Raw genomic sequence first — 25,293 nt, 5'->3', positions numbered from 1 at the left:
TGGAAACCTGAAACACTTTTCAGCTCCTAAAAAAGCTTCTTCACGGTTATCTAGTGGTGAGAATTTATTGAGCTGTAATCAGGAAGCAATAAATAAGACTGAAGTAATCAGTCAAAAAGAAAAGTCCTAATTTGTCTTGCTGGAGAAGAACATATTAGATTTTCCCCATCCCAGGTCCTTTAAAATATATATATATATATATATATATATATATATATATATATATATAAACTTCCTGAGCTAAGAGCTGACAAAGCACCACACCAAACTTCTTTCTACTCAGAGAATGTAGCAGGGGATGGTACCATCTCTGAAAGATTGGAATTACCTTGATTAATAAATTTGAAAAATAGAACTGAGTGGTGAATTGTAGAGAGTACAATGCACAATGGTTTGGCAGGAAAAAAGACAACTGCTGACAAAGAAGGAGGAGGAAGTGCAAGGAGAGAGGGAGATGGAGTAGGAAGCATGGAATGGTGGTGGAGGAGGAGGTGAAGAAAGAGAAAGGGGAGCAGAGGAGGAAGAAGAAATGGAAGAGGAAGATTATTCTTTTTTCAGGACTATCACTCTATTTTTTCACTTCCAAATGAATGCCTCTTTATAAGTTATCATTTTGGCTTTTGACCCAACCAAACCCAAGCAAACATGACACATAGCATATAACCTACTCTACTTAGCTATTTCAGCCATTTTTTGCTGATAACTGAAAAGTTAAAATGTATAAAATGTAAAAATTAAACAAAAATTACATTTTTAGAAGTCCATATTTTAGGAGCACCTGAATGGCTCAGTTGGTTGAGCACCCGACTCTTGGTTTTGGCTTAGGTTGTGCTCTCAGGGTTGTGAGCCCACATTGGGTTCTGCACTTAGTAGGGAGTCTGCTTGAGATTCTCTCTCTCCCTCTGCCCCTACCCCCATTCATGCTAAATAAATAAATAAAACATTTTTTTAAAAAGTCCATATTTTAGGGAAAAATATGAAAATAACAAAAATTGTGGTCATTACCAGTTATCTGAACTTAAACTTATGACTTGACATCTCTCTTTTCTGTTTTATGAAGATAAGATAGTTCCCAGCTGTTGTGAAGGCAAAATGAGATATATCTGTATTAAAAGTGTTACACAAATATGAGAGTTAACAAGTATTTGTTGAGCAACTCCTATATGCTAGGTACTGAGGATCACTCTTAACAGCTAACCATGGTTTGTTTCACTACACTTCAGGCTCCTGTGAATCATTCAATAGCATGAGACAATCCTGCCACCTGATAAGAAATATTAATACCACAAAGTAGCAAAGCCCTCAGCTATATGAAACATGCCTTGAAGCCATCTGCAGCCCATTCTACCAGAAATGGGGGTTTGGCTAAAGGAGTCAATTTCAAGATTGTCTCAGTTTCTAATCTTTTCATGGTTATAGAAAAGACATAGAGAATCCAGTTCAAACGTGATTACAACCTATTGAGACATGGCAACATGCCAGAAGTCCCAAAACCTTCAATGGATTTGCTAGATCAAATGGCTCATAACTTCCCACATTCTACCATTAACTTTACTAAAGAGCCCACATATTAGAAAGCAAACCCCACTTCTACCTAGGGAATTCATATGTAATCAATATAGTACAGTATTGGTATTATTAATAACAGGTATGCCTGCAGAATTTTAGTAACTATTATGAAAAGCCAATATACCAGCTAGAAAACTTCCATATCTCATGTATTGAAAACAACTGCTCTAGATTTTTAGAAACAGCACAATCTACAGTGAGGATATATGTTTCACTCATATACACATGGACCATGATGCTTCATGTGGGGAACAAATTGTTACTGAAACACAAGAGACAAATTTCAAGATTACTATATGCCATAACACTCCATTCAAAGAGGAATTCCATCTCTGGCCTTAAAAAGATGAGAACTTTATTAAAACTATGAAAATAATATAAATACTATAATCTTAACCAAAATTAAGTATTTCAAAAGTTAAAGTTTTGTGCAAAAAGCAGAATCAGACCTATAAACAGAGAGAAGGGATGTGGGGGAGATGGGCAAAATGAGTAAGAGGACTGGGAGATACAGGCTTCCAGTTGTGGAACGAATAAGTCACAGTCACAATAACAGACACAGCATAGGGCACCTGGGAGGCTCCGTTGGTTAAGCAACTGCCTTCAGCTCAGGTCATGATCTCAGGGTCCTGGGATCAAGCCCCGCATCAGGCTCCCTGCTCAGTGGGGAGCCTGCAGCAAGGAACCTGCTTCTCCCTCTCCCTCTGCCCTCCTCCCTGCTTGTGCTCTCTCTCTCTCTTAAATGAATAAATAAAATCTTTAAAAAAGAAAAAACTAAAAGAAAAAAGAAGACACAGCATAGGGAATATAGTCAATGATATGGTAAAAGCGTTAGCGTTTTATGATGACAGTTGGTAGCTACCGGTGTGGGGAGTACAAGAATAACACAGAGAAGCTGAGTCACTATGTTGTGCATCTGAAACTAATGTAACATTGTGTGTCAACTATACTCAAATAAAAAAAAAAAATTCTTTTAAGTTAAAGTTTTGTGACAAGTGAATGTCTTGTTGCCCAAAACAAGATAACATAATTAGACAGGTTCATCTGGAAGAAAGAATTATGTGTTCTCAAACAGAACAGATTTTTAACTGGCTAATATTAAAAAAACCAAGGTGGAACCTTCCCCCATACTATCTTCATCATTTCTGTCTATATAAAACAGTCATTCTACTTATTGACCTTTGGTGGCACAGGAAACAAGTTAAGAGATAATATAGCAATAATAGAAAACTCAGTTTGTTTCAATCATTATCTCAAAATAGTTTAATGTGGGTTTTATAAATAAAGGTACATACTTTACTAAACAATCACAAATAGGGGTAATGGGAACTGTAGACATATTACATATTATGACTGTTGCTGCTTTTTACTTGGTCATAGAACACCATACCCTTTAAATCATATTTGATCTTACAGTACTGAAATTTAAAATCCAAGCTGTACATGACTATCCATTTCATAGAAAAAAGACTGCAAATCTTCTGTATTTTTCATATTATCTCTCATTATGTTAAAAAAAATTAGTTATTTCATACCTTTACAAAATCTAAGTAGTCGGTGTTGGTCCTTTCCCCACCAAGTCTAACGGGGATTAGAATAATAACGGCTTTGTCATCTGTATTATCAGAGGCCATGGAAGTGCACTGTTTATCAATTACATCAGAACTGTAAACTGAGAAAAATATAATAAATATGTATTAAATTTTATAAAAATGATTTTCAGAAACATTTTTACTCTCATCCCTCCTCCCCATTGTCCAGTCATCTGATTTCTGATATCACTATCAAGGTCTCAATGAGTTAAAAAATGTCTACCTCATTTATATATTCAGCAGATACTTAATTGAGTAGCTACTATATGGTACCAAGGACTTCACCAGTGAGCAATATAGAGGAAAAACCCTGTCCGCATAGATCATATACTCTAATATAAGGAAACAGACAGTAAATTAGTAAAATATAAGGTATGTCAGATGGTTTGGGGCCCCTGAGTGGCTCAGCTGGTTAAGCGTCTGCCTTCAGCTCAGGTCATGATCCCATCAGGCCCCATCAGGCTCCCTGCTCACTGGGCAGTCTGCTTCTCCCTCTCCCTCAGCGACCCCCTCCCACTTATGCACACTCTCTCTATCTCAAATAAATAAACAAAATCTTAAAAAAAAAAAAAAAGATACGTCAGATGGTGATGAGTGCTTTGAAGAAAAACACAGGGAGAAAGATGGATAGGAAATGCAGGCGTGGGGGGTGGGAGTTAAAATAAGGTGGGGAGGAGGGCCTTATGAGAAACCTAACAGTGAAGTCAAGACAAAGTAAGAAATCAAGAATGTCAGAACTTGGAGGAAGAGCATTCCAGGTATAAAGATCAATCAATGCAAATGCCTTAAGGCAGAAGCATAACCAGCACATTCCAAGTACAAGAGGGCTGTGTCTCTGGAGGGAAGTTAGCAAGGGGTAAAATAATAGGAAATAAGGTTAGGAGATAAAGTAAAACACTGGGGGAGAATGAAGACAGATTGTGCGAACTCATTTTCTTTTCTTTTTTTTTTTAAGATTTTATTTATTTATTTCACAGAGGGCAGAGCAAGAGTGAGAGAGCACAAGTGAGGTTGAGTGGCAGAGGGAGAGAGGCAAGCAGATTTACCACTGAGCGGGGAGCCCAACGTGAGGCTCAGTCCCAGGACTCTGGGATCACGACCTGAGCCAGAGGCAGACGTTTAACCGACTGAGCACCTAGGTGACCCAGAATGGGTGAACTCTTTCCAATTTTAGTGTATGTGCTGCCAAAGCAAGCACAAGACTGGGTGAACTCTTAAAGGTCATTGTAAAGACTGCAGTTTCTACTTTGAGTGACATAGCGTGCCACTGAAGAGTTTAGAAAAGGAATGTCCTAATGTGACTTACACTTTACTTGTGTTTCCTGTGTTGATAATAGACTGTAGGGACAAGGGCTGAAGCATATAGAACAGTTAGAAAATAGGATACCTGGGTGGCTCAGTAAGTTAAGCATCCAACTCTTGATTTTAGCTCAGGTCATGCTCTCAGGGTCCTGAGATCAGGCCCTGTGTCAAGTTCCACAGACAGTGGGAAGTCTGCTTGAGATTCTCTCCCTGCCTCTCCCTCTGTCCCTCCCCCGTCATGCTCACATGCTCTCTCTCAAATAAATGAATCTAGAAAGGAAGGAAGGAAAGAGAAGGGAAGGAGGGAGGAAGAAAGGGAGGGATGAAGGGAGGGAGGGAGGGAGGGAGGGAGGGAGGAAAAGAAAAGGAAGAAGGAGGGAGGAAGAGAAAGGAAGAAAGAACAAAAGAAATAGATGAAGGAAGGGAGGGAGAGAGGAAGGAAGGAAGGAATTGCAGTAATCTAACATGAGATGATAGTGGCTCAAACAAGGGCAGTAATTGTGAAGGTAGGGACTAGTCATGGGCTGGTCATTTGGAGCTGGTTAAAAGTGATCAGTAAATTAAAGAACTCCTTAATATGTTAAAGGCAAGATGGGAGAAGGGAAAAAGGGAGTCAGAGATGATTTGAATGGTTTTGGTATAAGTAAACAGAGTAAGAGACATACCATTTACAAAGACATACTATAGACAACCATAGGAGGGGAAAGAAGAGGAGAATCAGGAATTCAGTTTTAGACATGCTAAGTCTCAGATATATATTAAACATGCAAGCAGAGAGGATGAGTAGGCAGTAATGGATATAAAAGCCTGGATTTGGTGAGAGGTCCTATAAATGTGGGAGTTGATAGCACACAGATGGTTCTGCAAAGCCATGAGACCAGGTGAATTCAAATCTGTGTACAGGAGAAGAGGTCTAAAGGCCGAGTGCAATTTTAGAGATCACCAAGGTAAGGAAAACCAGCAAAGAAGACTGTGAAGGAGTAGACAAGATAGAAGGAAAACCTGAAAAGCAGCATTCTAAAAACCAAGTAAACAAAACATTACAAGGAGGAAAAAGTGGTCGACTGTGTCAAAGGCTGCTGGTAAATTATGTAATGTGAGGACTGAGAAGTGACCCCTGGATTTTTAGCAAGATTAAATTATTCTAAGAGCAGTCTGGGTAGAGTGATGGGTGTTGACAGCCTAAGTAGAATACTTCAAGAGAAAATGGAGGGATTTTGTAGAATCATATACAGACAAAACTTTATTTTGTTTTGTTTAACAACTACAAAACAGCTTTCTTCAAACTCCCTGTTTGAAGAAAACCAAACTCTTCTGCTTTTGCACAGTTAGCTAATTAACAAATTCTACTACTTGTGCCCGACTTCTTCCCTTTAAATTTCAAATTTAGGTTAAGAGCTACCAAATTCTTCTGTTCAGCAGTTTCCCTATCTCCCATAGTCAATCTAAACCAAAGATACAAAAATGCAACAAGAGTTCTTTTCATGTTTCAATTCTATCATCTCACTTTTTCCAAACTACTCAGTAATGGCTTCTCATTATAAACCTTTAAGTTCTCTCATTTTTCTGAGGCAGCACACACATGACCATCCCTATCTCTGACTCTTGTACTAATATATATACTTTAATCAAATGAGCTTCACCTTCAGAGAACAGATTGCTGGTTTCCAGAGGCAGCGGGTGGGGAAGAAGGTGAAGAGGGTAAAGGGAGTCAAAAGGTACAAACTTCCAGCTACAAAATAAATAAGTCAGGAGAATGTAATGTAGAGCATGGGTACTACAGTTCATAATACCTTGTTGTTATATTTGAAAGTTGCTAAGAGGGGCACATGGGTGGCTTAGTCGGTTGGGCATCTGCCTTCGGCTCAGGTCTCAGGTGGTGATCCTGGGGTCCTGGGATCAAGCCCTATATCCAGCTCCCTGCTCAGTGTGGAGTCTGCTTGTCCTTGTCCCACTCCTTCTCTCACTGCCCTTCCCTCCGTTTGTGTGCTCCCTCTCTCTCTCAAATATTTTTTTTAAAGTTGCTAAGAGAATAGATCTTAAAAGTCTTTATCACGAGAAAAAGATTTTTGCGACTACATATGGTGACAGATGTTAATCAGACTTACTGTGTGATCATTTTACAATATATACAAATAATATTGTAGAGCTGAAACTATTATGTTATATGTCAATTATATCTAAATTAAAAAGTATAACCAGATAATAGATAATAAACATTAGAATTATATATATTCCTCACCTGTACAGTCTTGTGCAACATAAATAGTTATTCCTTGTAAATCAGGGTGTCTTGCTTCTTCAACTGCTTTTCTAAAAAACAACATATATCATCCTTTAAAAGCCTAACATTTTCAGTTAATAGTTAAAGGTTTAATTTAAGGGGAAAGAGCCATCATCTTTTTTTTTTTAACCTTCTTATTTAACCTATAGTGTCTGCTCTCAAAACTATTATCTGAATGATATCTAAATCAAGTCAATCCTTACACTAACTTACTCAAAGAACATTAAAATATAAGTTACAGGGGCACCTCAGTTAATACTTGGACTCAATTTCAACTCAGGTCATGATCTTAGGGTCATGAGATCAAGCCCCAAATGCACTCATGCTCAGTGGGGAGTCTGCTGGAGATTCTTTCTCTCTCTCTCTCTCAAATAAATACATAAATCTTTTAAAATAAATAGATAAATAAATGCAAGCATGACTATTTTTCCCTTCACTCAAAAACCTAAGTAACCTGGGGCGCCTGGGTGGCTCAGTGGGTTAAAGCCTCTGCCTTCGGCTCAGGTCATGATCCCAGGGTCCTGGGATCGAGCCCCGCATCGGGCTCTCTGCTTGGCCAGGAGCCTGCTTCCTCCTCTCTCTCTGCCTGCCTCTGCCTACTTGTGATCTCTGTCTGTCAAATAAATAAATAAAATTTAAAAAAAAAAAAAAAAAAACAAAACCTAAGTAACCTGAACAAATGAATTTCCTGATTTTGAGTCTTAGAATTCTATAAGTAAAATTGCAAGCTGAAAAATATTTGAGTGAGTATTGTGTTCTCAATGGCACACATGATTTGAAAAAAGCCACAATAATATCTGTAAAAGGAAATTAGACAAATTGGAAAAATATAAATATTTTTATTTAACTGTATCTTTATAATTTTTTAATTTCACATGACTTATTATTTATGTTTGCATGTGTTAATTTAGAAGAGAGACTGGCAAACTATGGGCCATAGGCCAAATACAACCTGTGGCCTGTTTTTGTACAACCCGTAAGCTAAGAATGGTTTTTACAGTTTTGAAGGGTTATAAAACAAAAAAAGAAAAGAAAAGTAGGCAACAGAGCCCTTTATAGCCTGCAAAGCCTAAAATATTTACCATGAGGCCTTTTACAGAAAAAGTGTTCTGATCCCTGGTGTCAGAACATAGTATCATGGAGAGTAGAAACTAAGCTTTTATAATTATGTTTTTATAAATATCATACCAAGCAGGACTTGATATTATTATTAACAATCCATTTAATAACATTAGGCAAATACATTTCCATTTGTAAGCATCTGGCCTATAAAATATAAAAGCCTGTTAATATGCAAAAAAATTTATAATTTCTAATTTATATATGATTTTAAATGGAGTAAACTTACTATAATATACTATATCTGGATGATATATTAGTGATTCCATTTACAACAATGGAACACACAACAAATAAGACAATTTTTTTTTTAAATCAAGCAATATCTAAACAAATGGCACATAAAAGGCTGAGGTACAGTGAAATTTGACTTTTGACTTTTTTCTAACTACTCTGAATGTCACAGACCCTTTACTTTTACTATGATATAATTATAATATTAATAGTCCCCTACATTTACAATTCACAAGAATTTGATGTGTGCAAAGAAATGCTGAAAACATCAATTTTAGCTCTTGACATTTCATTACACTATCAGTACATTACAGGCCCCAGGTTACACTATTAAAAAAATATATATATATAATGTTATGCATGTTCCAAGGTTGAAAGAGTTGTTAGTTTTTAGAACATTCCAATAAGATGGTCTAATGAAAACCTGGTTAGACAGAAACCCTGGGTATCTATACCAATGAACAAAAGAAAAATTTGTCATAGATAAATTAAATGCAACTAGAGTTGCAAGGTCTTGTTTTTTCCTTATTAGCAAATGAAAGCTTCCTTGTGAATATTCTCAAGCAGTAAGACTTTAAAACTGCCAATTTTATATATGCACTGCAAAAATCAGTATCTCTAAGCCTAAGGACCTCTGTCGTAAGATGAAAGATTTCAATACAATTTTACCTTAAAATATGAGCAACCACAGCTGGTCCATACCAATCTCCGGCTTTTTTCCCAGACTTCTTTCCATATTCTATTAGTTGATGTAAACCAAAGAGAGCCAAAGGGGAATCACCAAACCAAGAGATGATTTTCCTGTGATAAATTTCATTTCGCATTTCATGATCATCAGAATATCTTCTGATTGTTTCCTTCTGAGAAACTGTTGGAGTTTTGAGTTCTCCTTCCCCTGAAAGTGATGCTTCAAATGATGCAGTAAATTTTTTTACAGTGTTGGAAGTCCATGATTCAGAGTCTGAATTTTCAATGTTCAAAGCATCAGGCCACGTCCAAGCTATAGTAGTTCCAAAGCAAGGTGTTCAGATCTTTTAAATAGATTTTAACAATTCTACTAAAATAAGTAGATAGCATTTAAAGTCATATAGATTACTAAACTAAAATAGTAAACTCAGAAGTAGGAAAATTTATAGAGAAAGAAAGTAGATTGGTTGCATATGGCAAGCAGGGTATTGGGAGTGACTGTCATAGGATAGGAGGTTTCTTTTGGGGATGATGAAAATGTCCTAAAATTCGGTGATGGTGATGGTTGCAGAACCCTGGAAGCATACCAAAAACCACTGAATTGTTCACTTTAACTGAGTGAATTTATGTTATATAAATTATATCTCAATAAAGCTTTGAGATATGTTAAAAAGAAGTATTGATGGGATGCCTGGGTGGCTCAGTTGGTTAAGCAGCTGCCTTCGGCTCAGGTCATGATCCCGGCGTCCTGGGATCGAGTCCCACATTGGGCTCCTTGCTCGGCGGGGAGCCTGCTTCTCCCTCTGCCTCTGCCTGCCATTCTGTCTGCCTGTGCTCACTCTCTCTCCCTCTCTCTCTGACAAATAAATAAAAAAATCTTAAAAAAAAAAAAAAAAGTATTGAGATTAATTTTTAAAAAGTAGTAAACTCAGGTACAAATAAACAACTCCAGAAAATGCTTTTCTTTTTCTTTTTTCTTTTCTTTGACAGTGCTGAAATGGAATGAGGACATCTGTACTCCCTTACCAGTACTATTTATCAGATATCCAGTCTTGACTACCCAAAGGCACAATAAACATAATCACTAACATTAATGAGAGAATAACTTCAGAAAGAGGATTTTGATTATATGTTAAAATATAAGTCTAACCATGGAAGTTTTAAATTTCTTTTGTTTTTTTCTCAAACAATCCTTTCAAAATAATCATTGTTTAGAGAGTAATATCAATTTTCTAGTAAATGAAAAGTTGATAAACAGAAGTCATTAAAGATCAAAGATCCCCCCCAAACCAACTATATTCACTACTTCACAGTTTTTATGATAAGACAGTTTCAAGCACACATGTAACTTTAGGTTAAAAAAATGAGTCGTAGACTCAGAGAACTAATTAGGACTGTGAAAAATATCCCAATTCTTGCCAATGACTGCACAAGACTATAAATAAATCATCTCAGAGAAAGTTTAAAAATTCTTTTTCTTTGTATTATCCATACCACTCTTGAATAAACATTCTCTCTAAATAATCTCATCAATAATCCCTACAGAAAGGTTACCAAATATTTGCCATGCAATGCAGGGAAATTATTTAACACTTTAAAAATATGATAATACTTAGTAATAACCATATATGATAGGCTAAAATACCAAACTAAAATCTTCCTACAAATGTACAAATTATAAAAAAAATGGACTAACAGAAATGGTAAGAAAGGTTTTTCTTTTTTAAAAATAGATATATGAAAAAAAAATAAATAAAAATAAAAATAGATATATGTAAGAAGTATCAATGATATTTTTGAGAGTCTAAAAGATGAAACATGATAACCTTAAGATGAAGCATGATAACCTTATTAAGAATATGCGTAATCAAGTTAACTCATTATAATCATATTTGTAAAGATAAAAACATTTTAATGCATTATTGATATGTAGAGAGAAAATAAAGAAATGCCTTAAATTTCTTAAGATTTAAATAATATACAAATATCAACTACCTGCTCAAAGTCACTGCTATTGACCTGCTCAAGATTTACTGAACTGGAGATAATCCAGATAATTCAATCAAAAAACCTAAATAATAACAACAAAAAAAACCAAAGGCTACTAAAAACTCATACATGTAAGTCATACCCACCCTAGTTCAATAAAGATGGAATATGCTAGATTAGTTACAACCTTTAGAAGACATAAGGAAGTCAAGAAATTAACTATACAAAATTTTACACAGTTTATAAGCTGGACTTCAAATTAAAAAAAACAAACAGGTGAGCCTGGGTGGCTCAGTCGGTTAAGCCTCTGAATCTTGATTTTGGCTCAGGTCATGATCTCAGGGTTCTGAGATTGAGCCCCACGTCAGGCTTTGCGCTGGGCATGGAACCTGCTTAAGATTCTCTCTCTCCTTCTTCCTCTGTCCCTGGCTCCCCAAAACAAAAATTCCGTGCAAAAACAGAGATTTTATTTACCTCTACCAAGGAAGTGTAGTATGAGTCCTTGAGCCAATAGCATCTGGCCAGTTCTTAATGTACAGCCCCAACCACAGTCTGTTGTCAAAGCCGAGCCTTCTATTTGAGGAAATTCTTCCCTATAGGTCAACCATATTCTTGAAATGAAATCTTTACGAAATTCTTCTACATTTCCCGCAATTACATGATCTTCTATTGTACATCCTGATCTTGCAGGTAACAGTTTATTCTCATCTACAAAATAAAAATATAAACTATAGTCTAAATATATACAAAGAAATGTCAATAATGGTATTATGTCCCCATTACTGTCCATTAGATATGGAGTATATTAAAATTTTTCTAATAGTTTTTTTTTTCAATTTAAATGAAGATAAATGTTATTCTGCCTAATCAGGCTATTATGAAAATCAAAATGCGAATGGATGCTGAAATGTTTTGTACACTCTTGAACTAGCTAATAAAAGGTATCATCAATAATACTGTTAATAATAATATCCTATATTCCAAATATAATCAACTCTTTTATGAGGGGATAATATAAAAATACCTTTTCTTTTTGCCTCATTTGGCTGAGGATATACATATTAGTGCTCTCTAAAATGAGATTTGCAAATAAAATATCATGATTTGTCAATATGTAAGACTGAATGTAATCACATTAACTCGTTCTTAAAATCAAATAAAAGGTGCACATTGTATTTATTGTCACGAATATTTATACTCAAATTATAAAATCAAAACTAAGAAGCTGAAGAGTAAGAATATAAAATTCTTAACTATATAGTTATCCTTTCATGTTAAAATACAATTTTTTAAAAACTGCTCTGACCCACATAGATCATTTTAAAAAGCCTTTTCAAATTGATTATCTATAATACAATTTCTATGTGAAAACTGTGGTCACTGTTTGCCCAATAATTTACAAAATACTGAGGCTCAAATGAACTAACATTCCTTGATTACTCTCTCAAAACGAAAAAGAGAGAATATCTTAGTCACCTTTACAACCTCAGCATGCAGCACAGTGTCTAAAACAAGTAGATCCTAATAAACGTTGCTTGGTTTAGGTGAGTGGACAGGTGAAGAGATAAATCTGCCTACAACTCTCAATTCCAAGGAGTTCAATTTCCAATGCCCTTCTGCAGGATGTTAAAGCAGTTTTATCATGCTTTTATTCTTTATTCTTGTTGCACCTATCCTCCTTCAAGTTCATTCTGAAAAAAATCACAGTCACCTGAACTTCATAATATTCAGCTTAATGAAGGTAACTTGTGGCATACAGATTCAATGACAATAAAAAGAATGACTACCAAACCCCCATGATCAATGAATTTCTCTCAATATTTGAAGTTAATTACAAATAGAAATGCCTAGAAATTTAACAAGGCCCCACAAATATGTCCAAAATTTCTACTTTAGAGACATTTAAATTTGTTTGAAATCTGATACAATAGTACATAACTCTCACACCCTCATCCTGTGGCTTGCCTAATCTCCTACCTTGATGAAGTGATTAATTCTTTATCCTTTTAAGATCTAGTCTTTAGGGCACCTGGGTGGCTCAGTCAGTTAAGTGCCTGCCTTCGGCTTAGGTCATGATCCCAGGGTCTTGGATCGAGTACCACATTGGGCTCCCTGCTCAGCGGGGAGTATGCTCCTTCCTCTGCCTCTGCTGCTCCCCCTGCTTGTACTCTCTCTCTCTCTGTGTGTCAAATAAACAAATAAAATCTTAAAAAAAAAAAAAAGATCTATTCTCTAAATTTACTCTAAATTTAAAATTTACAGGGTGCCCAGGTGGCTCAGTCAGTTAAGCCTTTGACTCTTGATTTTGGCTTATGTCATGTTCTCAGGGTCAGAAGATGAACCCTACTAGGGCTCCATGCTGGGCGTGGAACCTGCTTAGGATTCTCCCTCTCTCTGCCCCTACCCCACTCTGCCCCCGAAAAAAATTTACTCTAAATATTATTGGAAAATTGCCAATACTAAATGAACTTCATTGTCCTGCTGACTTTCCACTATAGTAATCCTGCCCCTACTATTCCATTCTTTTACTGGCTTTTCTTTTCACAATCTTAATTAATCTATAATATTTATCTACATTTGCCTTCTTTCCAAATTTCAAGTACACTAGAGGAGAAGGAATGCTTTCTTCTGCACCCCTAAAGCTCCAGGACTTAGCAGAGAGTTCATTCAGTTCATAATGGATGCAATAAACATTTGTCAGGTGAACGTAAGATAAGTGGAACCAAAGGAAGAGGGTTTTTTTTTTTTTTTTTTTAAAGATTTTATTTATTTGACAGACAGAGATCACAAGTAGGCAGAGAGGCAGACAGAGAGAGAGAGAGGGAAGCAGGCTCCCTGCTGAGCAGAGAGCCCGATGCGGGGCTTGATCCCGGGACCCCGGAATCACGACCTGAGCCGAAGGCAGAGGCTTTAACCCACTGAGCCACCCAGGCGCCCCAGGAAGAGGGGTTTTTAAACTTTTGTTTTGCTTTTGTTTTTTATGATGGGAGAGATGTGAGAGCAGAGCTCTACGAAGCATGGAAAATCTCAAAGAACCACAACAAAGAATGAAATGAAAGCTGATAAAGGAAACAGAAGAGAACTGCTATTAACATTGAGGGTTCAATCAAGGCTGACTATCACAATTAAACAAGTTAATATGAGAAATAATTATAAGTAAGCAAATTATAAAATGAACCCTCAAAGACTACAGCTCTTGTAAATATCAAAGTACAGGATAAAATAAGTATGCATATGTTTAAAAAATAGAAGAGTATTAAAAGTTAGACAAATAACTAAAACCAGACTACTAAAACTAATCAGGCACATAGGAAAGAAAATCAAATGGAACTGCTAGAAATGAAAAATATAATAACTAAAAATGGAAATTTGGTGTAAGATTAAACAGAAAATTATATACTGCTCAGGAGATCATTAAGAAACCAGAATTAAGGGGCGCCTGGGTGGCTCAGTGGGTTAAGCCGCTGCCTTCGGCTCAGGTCATGATCTCAGGGTCCTGGGATCGAGCCCCGCATGGGGCTCTCTGCTCAGCAGGGAGTCTGCTTCCTCCTCTCTCTGCCTGCCTCTCTGCCTGCTTGTGATCTCTCTCTGTCAAATAAATAAATAAAATCTTTAAAAAAAAAAAAAAAAAGAAACCAGAATTAAGAGCTAAAGAATTACTCAGAATACAGCACAGAGAGACAAAGTAATAGAATATGTGAAAAAAAAAAAACAAAGAATTTCAGAGACTCGAAAAAAATCTAACAAAGATTTATCAGAGATGCTGGAGAGAATGGGAAGAATGGGGAACAGCTATAAATTAAAAGTGATGAAAATATTTCAGATTTTAAGAAAGATATGAATTCCAAGTACAGTAAAAGAAAGTTCACATGAAAGACCAAAAAAAAAAAAAAAAAAAATTATCTTGAAAACAACCAGAGAGAGGGTGCCTGGGTGGCTCAGTGGGTTAAAGCCTCTGCCTTCGGCTCAGGTCATGATCTCAGGGTCCTGGGATCAAGTCCCGCATTGGGCTCTCTGCTCAGCAGGGAGCCTGCTTCCCTCTCTCTCTGCCTGCCTCTCTGCCTACTTGTGATCTCTGTCTGTCAAATAAATAAATAAAATCTTTCAAAAAACAAAACAAAACAAAACAACAACCAGAGAGAACAAAGAAATGACAGCTTCAAAATACTGGCGAGAACATGTTCTTGTCCTAAGGTAACCAAGAATTTATTAAACAGAACACAATAGCAGTAACTATGTAAGGAGGTAAAATAGTTAACCAGACTATATTAAAATTAAGAGCTACTGTTCTTTGAAAGATAATATTAAGTGAGTGAAAAAGTAACCAATAGATTAGAAGAAGACATTTCCTACAGATATTTTCAAAAAAGGATTCACATCTAGAATACATAAAGAAAACTTAGGAATGAATCAATAAGTAAAAGAGAATCTAATAGAAGACATATGCAAATGCAAAAATGTTTATGAAAATAGGCTCATTCCTTTAGTTATCAGAGAAATGCAAATTAAAATCAAAATGTAGCTCTAATAAAAAAGGAAAATATCAAGTAATGGTGACATAAGAGCAAGTAGAATTCTTACAATATAATTAACATACAGTGTTATGTCATATCAAATTAAAGCTAAATAAAATAATATTATATTTCTTGTGTTGAGTTCAGTTTTGTTATACTCCTTAAAAGTATATACACAAGGTTTTTATCTTCTCTATGTGTGAATAATTCATAATTTCAAAATTCTAAAGATTTAATATAAAATTATTAAAATAACTCAATATTTGTAATAAAGAAATAATACAAAGAAAAAGTCTTTCTTCCACTGGATTCTGTCGTTTTGGTCATATATCCTAGCTTGGTGCTGAAACAGACACTTGATACTTTAAGGAGTGGTAGGTGAAGATAAGGCCACCATGCTGAGATTAGCAGAGTAGGAAGATAAACAGAATATGAGTCCTTGATGTCACAGAGGCCCTGAATTAACCAACCTAAAGCCATCCCTACATGGGACTTCTGCTTGTGTATGTTAATACATCCCCTTATTTTTTAAACTATTTTGAAATACATCCATTAGCAACTTTTCTAATTTGGTCTCCTTCTGTAGTTTTATAGCAGCCTGTACTTCTGCTTCATCACAAATATAATGGTATGGATGACTTTTGTACTTATTTGTTTAATGTCTTATCTGCTGGACAGTAAGTTCTTTGACAGTAAAGACTGTGCCTATCATACTTTCAGCATCAACTCCAGCATCTGGCACATTATAAGACTCTCAATAAATAGTTGTGGAATAAATAAATAACCTTATTAATCAAACCTCCTACTACTGAATACTTAAGTTGTTTCCAACTTCTTATTTCAATAAAGCTACAATAAACACCCTTGTACGTGTGTTCTTCACACATATGGGGAACTTCACTATGGTAAATACTTAAAGGTCAAATTTCTGGGTCCCAAGTTGTATATATTTTCAATTTTTCTAAGCACTCTCAAATTTCTCATGAAGAGGTTGTACCAATTTACGCTCTCATCACCCGTGCTTGCATTTTTATTTCTTCATATCCTTGCTAACATTTGATATCATGAAACCTTTCAATTTTTGAAAATCCGATGACTAAGAAGAAATAGTCATCTCATTTTAATTTGCACTCCCTTTATTATTGGCATAGCACTTTTCCATATTTGGCCGTTCAAATTTCTACTTAAAAAGCACCTGGCCTGTTGATTTTCTTGGCTCATTTTTTTCTTGGATTGTTTATGTGCTTTATATTAAATTTGTAGTTCATTATTACTTTGGAGACTAACCTTTTGTTTAAGATGTAGATGGAGAGATAGAAAGATCATCATGTGATACACACACAGATAAGACACCTACACACATGAAAAGAGAATGAAAGAGTATGTGTAAATGTCTTCTCTATCTTGCTTGCTATGAAATTTTGTTTATGGTGTCTTCTGTCATATAGATATTTTAAATTTGTATTTGGTCAAATTGATCAATATTTTCTTATATAGGTGATAATGTTATGTGTTTTTTTTTTAAAGATTTTATTTATTTATTTGACAGAGATCAAGTAGGCAGAGAGGCAGGCAGAGAGAGAGAGGAGGAAGCAGGCTCCCTGCAGAGCAGAGAGCCCGATGTGGGGCTCAATCCCAGGACTCTGGGATCATGACCTGAGCCGAAGGCAGAGGCTTTAACCCACTGAACCACCCAGGTGCCCCTATAATGTTATGTTTTATATAGGAAGTTCTTCTCTGAAGCACCTGGGTGGCTCAGTCGGTTATGCATCTGACCTTGGCTCAGGCCATGATCTCAGGGTCATGGGATTGAGCCTGGTGTCAGGCTCCCCACTCAGGGAATCTGCATGTCTCTCTCACTATGCCCCACCCCTGCTCATGATCCCTCGGTCTCTCTCTTTCTCTCAAATAAATGAATAAAATCTTTAAAAAAAAAATTCTTCTCTACCAAATATCATACCCATGCTGAGTAAATGCAGGCTAGCCGCTGTTACTTTTCTATCTTTACCACTCCAGTGAAACTGCTCTCTCAAAAGTCATCAGCAATTAAATCCTAGAGCCTCTACTGAGGCTATTTCCTACTCAACCTCTTTTGAGCATTAAACATTTTGTCCAACTCTTTCTCTCTGAAAATCTCTTTCCTTTGGTCTTTGATAATATACCATTGTGGGGTTTTGTCCTATATATTGCCTATTCCTTCTTAATTTCATTCACTAATTCTTCCTCATCAGGATATCCTTCAAGATGGATGTTCTCTGCCTATACTTTCCATCAATATGACTTTACCCATTGGCCTCAAAGGCCACCTCTTTGAAAATAAATACAAATAAATTCTAAACAGCCAACTTCACTCAGACTGTCCATTTCTAAATATTGTATTTCAAATACTACATGTACCCTCAAACCCATGCTTCCTTTAGTATAGCACATTTGGTTACTAATACTACCTATCATCCAAGATAGTAGTTTTTAAGTCTTCTTTATCTTCTGTCTCTCATGTTACTAAATCCAATCATGTTAAATGCTGTTGATACTCTCTTAAAATATCTCAAATCCATCCCCTCCTTTCCATTTCCACTACCCTATATCAGAGTCACTGTATCTTGCCTGTTAACTGACTTCCAATCATTCTTCTATCAGTTATTCTTCCAAAGCATGTATTAGTTATGATTATTATGTGCTCATTCTGGGCAAGATCAATGTCCTAACCAGTACATTCTCAATATATAATCACTGAAAATAATTTCATGAAATTTGGCATTTTGTTGCTCAAAAATCTAAGAAAGTAACAATCACTGTAATTAGGAAGCCAACTGGGCACCCCACTATCTCTCTGAAAATGTAGACAACTTGCTCATGCCAAAAATTCTGTGACCTGTAAGAGTCCAAACCTAGCCTCCAAGATTTCTGCTAATTCTCCATAGCTTTAGCTTTAATGGTCCTCCCTGTGTCCAGCCACTACAATATGAGTTGTCTTCTTTATTCCACATGTCAAATTTATCCCCTTTCCAAAAGAACTCCTCTTAGAACAAGCACTTCATAAGCTGACCCAACTTTACTTAAAGATCAGAGGATGTCAACAGGGAATGTCTCAATGGACATGCAGCCTCTTACCACCTTTCTAGGTCCTCTCCTTTCTCCCTGCAGATCCCCACACCTTTCTCCTTCTCTCTATCACCACTCCTAAACCAAAGCAAAATACAGTTGATCCTTAAACAATGTGGGATTAGGGGCTCCAATACCAACCCTGTAGTCCATGCAGAACTTTGAGTCCCTGAACACTTGAACTACTCATAGCTTACTGCTGATCAGAAGCCTTACCTGATAACATAGTCAATTAACACATGTTTGTATATGTAGTATATACTCTATTTTTATAACAAGCTAGAGAAAAAGAAGTATTAAGAAGATCACAAGGAGGGGCGCCTGGGTGGCTCAGTGGGTTGAGCCGCTGCCTTCGGCTCAGGTCGTGGTCTCAGGGTCCTGGGATCGAGCCCCGCATCGGGCTCTCTGCTCAGCAGGGAGCCTGCTTCCTCCTCTCTCTCTGCCTGCCTCTCTGCCTGCTTGTGATCTCTCTCTGTCAAATAAATAAAATCTTTAAAAAAAAAAAAAAAAAAGAAGATCACAAGGAAGAGAAAATATATCTACAGTACCGTACTGTACTTATTGCAGAAATCCACATATAGGGGTGCCTGGGTGGCTCAGTGGGTTAAAGCCTCTGCCTTCAGCTCGGGTCATGATCCCAGGGTCCTGGGATCGAGCCCCACGTCGGGCTCTCCACTCAGCGGAGAGCCTGCTTCCCTCTCTCTCTCTCTCTGCCTGCCTCTCTGCCTACTTGTGATCTCTGTCTGTCAAATAAATAAATAAAATCTTAAAAAAAAAAAAGAAATCCACATATAAGTGGACCTGTGCAATTCAAACCCATTGTTTGAGAGTCAACTATAGTCTTCTATTTGTCTCATTCATACCTCCTACATTATTTACTTTTTGTCTCTTGAGTTGAGGGCCTCCAAGAGCCCACTACAAGGATCTGTTCAAAGTATTTCTTCCAAAAAATCTATAATGCTATCCTTAAAAAAAAAAATTCTAATAAAGGGTGCCTGGCTGGCTTAGTCAGTATAGCATGAGACTCTTGATCTTGGGGTCATGAGTTCAAGCCCCACATTGGGTGCAGAGATTACTTTAAAAATTTTTTATTTAATTTTAAAAATTTTAATAACTTTTTCTCCAATTTCCTATATCATGAATAATAATACTATTTAGGATGCTCATATGTATCAGACACATCACTAAACCCTTATGAAACAGTTATCCTTAATACTTAGGAAGAATAAATAATTTGCCTAAAGTAACAACTAATTAGGAAAAAGAGCCAAATTCAAAGCACTTATGTCTGACCCCAAAGCCCATATTCTCCTCTGCCTATAAACAAATGATATAACTTTTTAGTATAGCATTCAAGAACCCTTCCATAATTTGATTATTTTCAGAATCCTCTCCCACCATACCTACACTAGATGTCTCTGTTTCTGAAATATACTCTCTAATATCTTGTGCCATTCTATTTACTAAAATGCATCCCTTCTTTGTCCATCACCTTCCTATTCATCCTTTAAGAATGCTATGAGGATTCAATCAGTTAAACATGTAAATTACTTAAAATGCTGCCTAGCACATAATAAAAGATGGTAGCTGTTATTATTACAAGACATTTACAGGGTTTTAGAAAACTGCTGATAAATGATATGCCAAAATAGGTCAACCAAAAATAATAGCCTTGATAATGACATACTCTCACATACATTCTCTCTTTCTCTACTCTCCCTCTCTCTCTCTCTCTTTCACTCACACACACACCCATTCACACAAAATACACACACTCATACACACAAAACCAAGCAAAGACATATAGTAGGAAAAATATCCATCATAAAGTGAGACATAGTCTTGGTTTAAATTTTAGCTCTGCCATTTAATACCTGTGTGACTTTGGACAAATTACTTAAATTCTCTAAGCTCCTGTTTCCATATTCATAAGGTAAGGATATTTGAATCAACATTGTAGGCTTTCGTAAGAATAAAAGACATTTCACAAAGAGCTTAGCATTATGCCTAACACATAGAAGGTGCTCATTAAGTGACATAAATTATTAAAAGAAAATATATGATAATTATTAAAAGAAAACATATAATTATTAAGAGAACGAGTATATGTGGAAACTTAAAAATATCAAATAAGGTCAATTAATTTCAGAAATTGGAGCATCCTTAAGAATTGGAAAATCTGGGGCGCCTGGGTGGCTCAGTGGGTTAAGCTGCTGCCTTCAGCTCAGGTCATGATCTCAGGGTCCTGGGATCGAGTCCCGCATCGGGCTCTCTGCTCAGCAGGGAGCCTGCTTCCCTCTCTCTCTCTCTCTCTGCCTGCCTCTCTGTCTACTTGTGATCTCCGTCAAATAAATAAATAAAATCTTAAAAAAAAAAAAAAAAGAATTGGAAAATCTACCATTATTAGGTTAACTAAGATGCTACTTTTAATTATTAGCTATACTTTAAAGCTATCTGAGAACTTGATAGGGATATTAGGATATCAATAATATTTACTTAGCATTCACACTATCATAAGTCCAAAACTATGAAGGATATAACAAAAGAGGTCATGATTTTCATCCTCAAGGAGTTCAATAGAAACCCAAACCATATGGCAATATATTTTGTGTTACATAAAATACAGGTTCTTAAAAGAAATATGCCAAAACACAGGCATAAAAAGTAGCATGGTGGTTGCCAGGGCTGAGGGAAAGAAAAGGTTGGGGAGCTATTTTTTTTTTTTAAGATTTTATTTATTTATTTGACAGAAAGAGATCACAAGTAGGCAGAGAGGCAGGCAGAGAGCGAGGAGGAAGCAGAGAGCCCGATGTGGGGCTCGATCCCAGGACCCTGGGATCATGACCTGAGCCAAAGGCAAAGGTTTAACCCACTGAGCCACCCAGGCAACCCGGAGCTATTTTTTTAATGGGTCAAGTTTCAGTTTACAAGATGAAAAGTTCTGGAGATAAGTGGTGGTAATGTTATTAGCACCACATTATAAATGTATTTAATACTACTGGACCGTATACTTAAAAATCAGTAAGAAGGTACATTTTATGTGTATTTTGCTACAATAAAAAAAAGTATAAGTAAGAAGCAAAAAGAAATATGCCAAAAGTAGATTAATCTGGAAATAAAACAATGAAAACAGTTACACAATGAATTTCTACAAAGATTTTTAAATGGATTACAAATTTAGCACTTACCTTCATATTTAAAATGGTAACATTTTCCAAGCAATAATACAGGGGAATTTCTACTAAAATATGTTTTTGTTTTCAACACCCAACCTAAACAAGAAAAGAAAAAAGTTGTTTTGCAATTAAAGGATTTCAGACTAAGAGTCTAGCAGCATTTCCTTTTTCTTAATTTCAAATCGTTAATTTTCAACTATGGACATGACTTTTTTGCAAGAATAGCAAAATATATGGACAATGAACTGAAAATACAGGCCACTTATGTGACATTCAAATACAGTCAAGTATTTTATATATATTCTATCCACAAAAAGGACACAGAAAGAAAAGAATTTAATTTTAATTTCTTTTCAAACAGGTCACAATGTTCTTATGGTATAAAACTTAAAAGTACAAATTCTACTCCAGTTTCTCTGACATCAATCTCTTTTCCCAAATGCAACAAATATTACCAATTTATTATATTTCCTTCCATCTTAGATAATTAAAATATTTAAAGAAATTGAGTATTCCAATGGAGTAATTTAGGGACAAGGTAACAAAATACACCAGTGCTTTTGATAAATGTGTATTGAAGTTTCCTGGGAAAATGTTATAACCCCATCATGTCAGCCACCTGAGGATCTCTGAAATAGTGAATAAATCTTTCAGATATCCTTCCAATTTTCTTCCTACTAAACTGTATGTGTCTAAAAGGGAGTATCCTCTTGGGTTGTTTTTTTCCCCATGACCCTGAAAGCATGACCTGAGCTGAAACCAAGAGTCTGTTGCTCAACCAACTGAGCCATCCAGGTGCCCCTCCTCTTGGTTTTTTATGGTACCATTAGTAGATCTCGATTTCCTGAAAAAAAAAACCTGTCCATTACATTCCTGAATATTCCCAAGTATACGAAATTCCTGACTGCTAATGGTAGCCTTAAGAGCCACTTCTGAAATGCAAGAGCATATAAACAGAATCTGAAATTGGGAGTCAACAAACTTAGGTCTGCTTTTTTTTTTTTTCTTTCTTTTTTTTGGCCAGCAAAGCAAAGTTTATTGAGCGATAGTAAAGTTTACTGAATAGAAAAGCTCCTGAGGGGCGCCTGGGTGGCTTAGTGGGTTAAGCCTCTCCTTCGGCTCAGGTCATGATCTCAGGGTCCTGGGATCCAGTCCCACATTGGACTCTGCTTGGCAGGGAACCTGCTTCCTCCTCTCTCTCTCTGCCTGCCTCTCTGCCTACTTATGATCTCTCTGTCAAATAAATAAAAAATCTTTAAAAAAAAAAAAAAAAAAAAAAAAAAAAGCTCCTGAAGAGGGAGGGGACCCAAGAGGGTTGCCGGACAGGTCTACTCTTAGGTAGACTATCTGCCATTCATATTGAAGAACTGATAGAAAATTTAAAATCAGTAAGTCTCATGAAAGTACTCCGCAAAGTGCTATAAAGCAAATAAATACAAAAAAACAAATAAAAATATGTATTCACAATAAAGATGATGCAAGTATTTTCATTTGCTGGAGAACAGAATGGAAAATCAAACCCAGGAATCGGGTTTTCCTGCAGCCTGGATTATTTCAGTACTCTCCAGAATGATTTCTGTGCCATTAGTCTTTCTTCACTCTAGCATATGCCACATGTCACTGCCATATTAATCTCCCTGTGGCTCAGTTTTGATTAGGTAACTCTTCAGCCCAAAAACCATCCTCAGTGACTCATTACTTAACAGATTTATTATGAACTTCTCAGTAATACTAAAGAGTTTCCAAAATATGATACAAATTACCTTTACAGCCATCTTTACCACTACTTTTCACTTATACTCAAAGTGGGGCTTGCTATGTGGGTCATACTACCATGACAAAAATGTCCTCCTCAACATCAGTCTATCTAAATCCTACTTCTTCTGGCTCGTGGATGCACTTCTAAGCCATTTTTTCCTTTTCTCGCTTGGCTTTGATGTTCTTCTCTGAACTCTAATGGGAAATTAGTATTCACTGGCCACTTACTGTATACCAGGAGCTAGACCAAGTACTTTACAAACATTATGTCTTAGAAATATTATTACTACTGTACCGAAATAATTCTAATCCCCAAAATACTAATAACTCCCTCCCCTCCAACAGCATTTCTAAGGCAAATTTGAAGAACTTCACAAAAACCTCAAATAAAAGGAAATAATCTTTAAGGAGGAACTTCTATGCTTTAACCTCTGCCTACCCCTCTTTAAAAAGTTACCAGTCCTTCCTCAAGAAAACAGAAGTTGCGAATCTAGTTTCTGAGAGCCTGGGGCACTGCAAGGATCCACATTTTACATGAGCACAGATTTACAGTGCTTTAAAGCTCAACCATCATTCATATGGTACATACTCTTACTTTTGTATTTCCTGTGCAAATCCTGGCAGGACCTAACCCTCATAATAGACTGACTGACTTCCTTTAATACTCCATGATGCTAGGTACATAAAGATGACTCAGGACTTCTGATAAGGCCCAGCCATTTTCCTCTGTTTTTCCACAGGCATGTCAGAGCTGAATTAGACCAGTATGCCAAGTAACTAGTTTAAGTTCTTTTTTTTTTTTTTTGATTATTTAGTTTTAGCTGACCAATTTTCATTTCCTCTTTTTAAAAGCATTGTAAGCAATGTACTACAATCTCTAACCTAGCTTGTTGATGCTGAACCAGGACTCTCTGGCACACAGAGATGGAAAAATGAAGGATGTAAAATCCATAGAAGTATAGGATAACAGAGCCTGGAGCATAGGAAAGAGCCATGAGTAAGAAATATGATTATGAATAAATTCTTACACATACATTTAAAATATATATTCATCAGAATTCTTCATACTCAAGTATATATTTTTATTTTATTCTTCAATTTCCCCTACTTTTTACCTCTAAATCTCAATTTATAGCAGCAGAGAGGTGGGACAGAGACATACTAAATGTCATTATGATTTCTAAATAAAAACTAATTAAATAAAACTAAATAAATTAAGAAAGTAAGTAAGTTTGGCCAAAAAGCCATTAAACAAGTTGACATAAGGTAGTTACTGTTTATGAGGGGTGAGCATTGACCAGAAGGAAGAATGAAGAAATTTTCTGGGGTGAAGGAAATTTATATATATTGATTAAATTGTTAGTTTCATAGATATAAACATGTATCATACTCTGCAAATTATATACTTATGATCTGTTCATCTCACTGTTACTTTTCTCTTAATTACAAAAAGAAATCAAGAGATAAACTAGAACAGTGTTTCAGTTATTTGTTCCTATTTAACAAACCACTCCAAACTTAATAATTTGAAACAACTTTTTTTCTTATATCACACAGTTCTGTGGGTTGACTGGGCTCAATTGAGCAGTTCTCCCACTGGTCATGCTTGGAGTCTCTAATGTCATAAAAATCAGATGGAGAGGCTCAACTGAGACACTGCATTGGCTAATGCTTTCTCTCTAATATAGTCTCAGGGCCTTTCTTCTTTGTGTGGCCTCTCCATGCGATTTCTCCAGCTGAATATCTAAGCTGGTTACATAAGACTTCAGAGCTCCAAAACAGAGCAAGAAGTTGCCTCTTAATGACCAGCCCTAGAATTGACAGAGCCTCACTTCTGTCTCATTCTATTGGTTAATATAAAGCATAGGCCAGCCCAGACTCAACAAAAAAAGAAACAACACAAATGTGATTAAAGATCCTTACTAAGGACCATCTTTGGAGCCTAGCTACCATAAACAGAATAT

At 36.1% G+C, this 25,293-nt stretch overlaps 1 protein-coding gene across 2 annotated transcripts in view; it reads right to left on the bottom strand.

Annotated features, from left to right (window-relative positions):
* Positions 1–25,293, bottom strand: part of LOC111143016 (autophagy related 4C cysteine peptidase) — an 82,792-nt gene that overhangs the window by 29,305 nt on the left and 28,194 nt on the right. For both annotated transcript variants that reach the window (XM_022496422.1, XM_022496423.1), the window contains exons 3-7: positions 21,584–21,667; positions 11,251–11,484; positions 8,770–9,100; positions 6,706–6,776; positions 3,105–3,241 (exon numbers count right to left, since the gene is read on the bottom strand). In XM_022496422.1, coding sequence (XP_022352130.1) covers positions 3,105–3,241; positions 6,706–6,776; positions 8,770–9,100; positions 11,251–11,484; positions 21,584–21,667 — 857 coding nt within the window. The remainder of the gene's footprint in view (positions 1–3,104; positions 3,242–6,705; positions 6,777–8,769; positions 9,101–11,250; positions 11,485–21,583; positions 21,668–25,293) is intronic.

Source organism: Enhydra lutris, unplaced genomic scaffold, assembly GCF_002288905.1.
Source record: "Enhydra lutris kenyoni isolate GAN:26980312 unplaced genomic scaffold, ASM228890v2 scaffoldscaffold9, whole genome shotgun sequence".
NCBI classification, from domain to species: Eukaryota; Metazoa; Chordata; class Mammalia; order Carnivora; family Mustelidae; genus Enhydra; species Enhydra lutris.
Note: the sequence above shows the minus strand (reverse complement) of the source record. Positions and strands in the feature narration are given on the sequence as shown.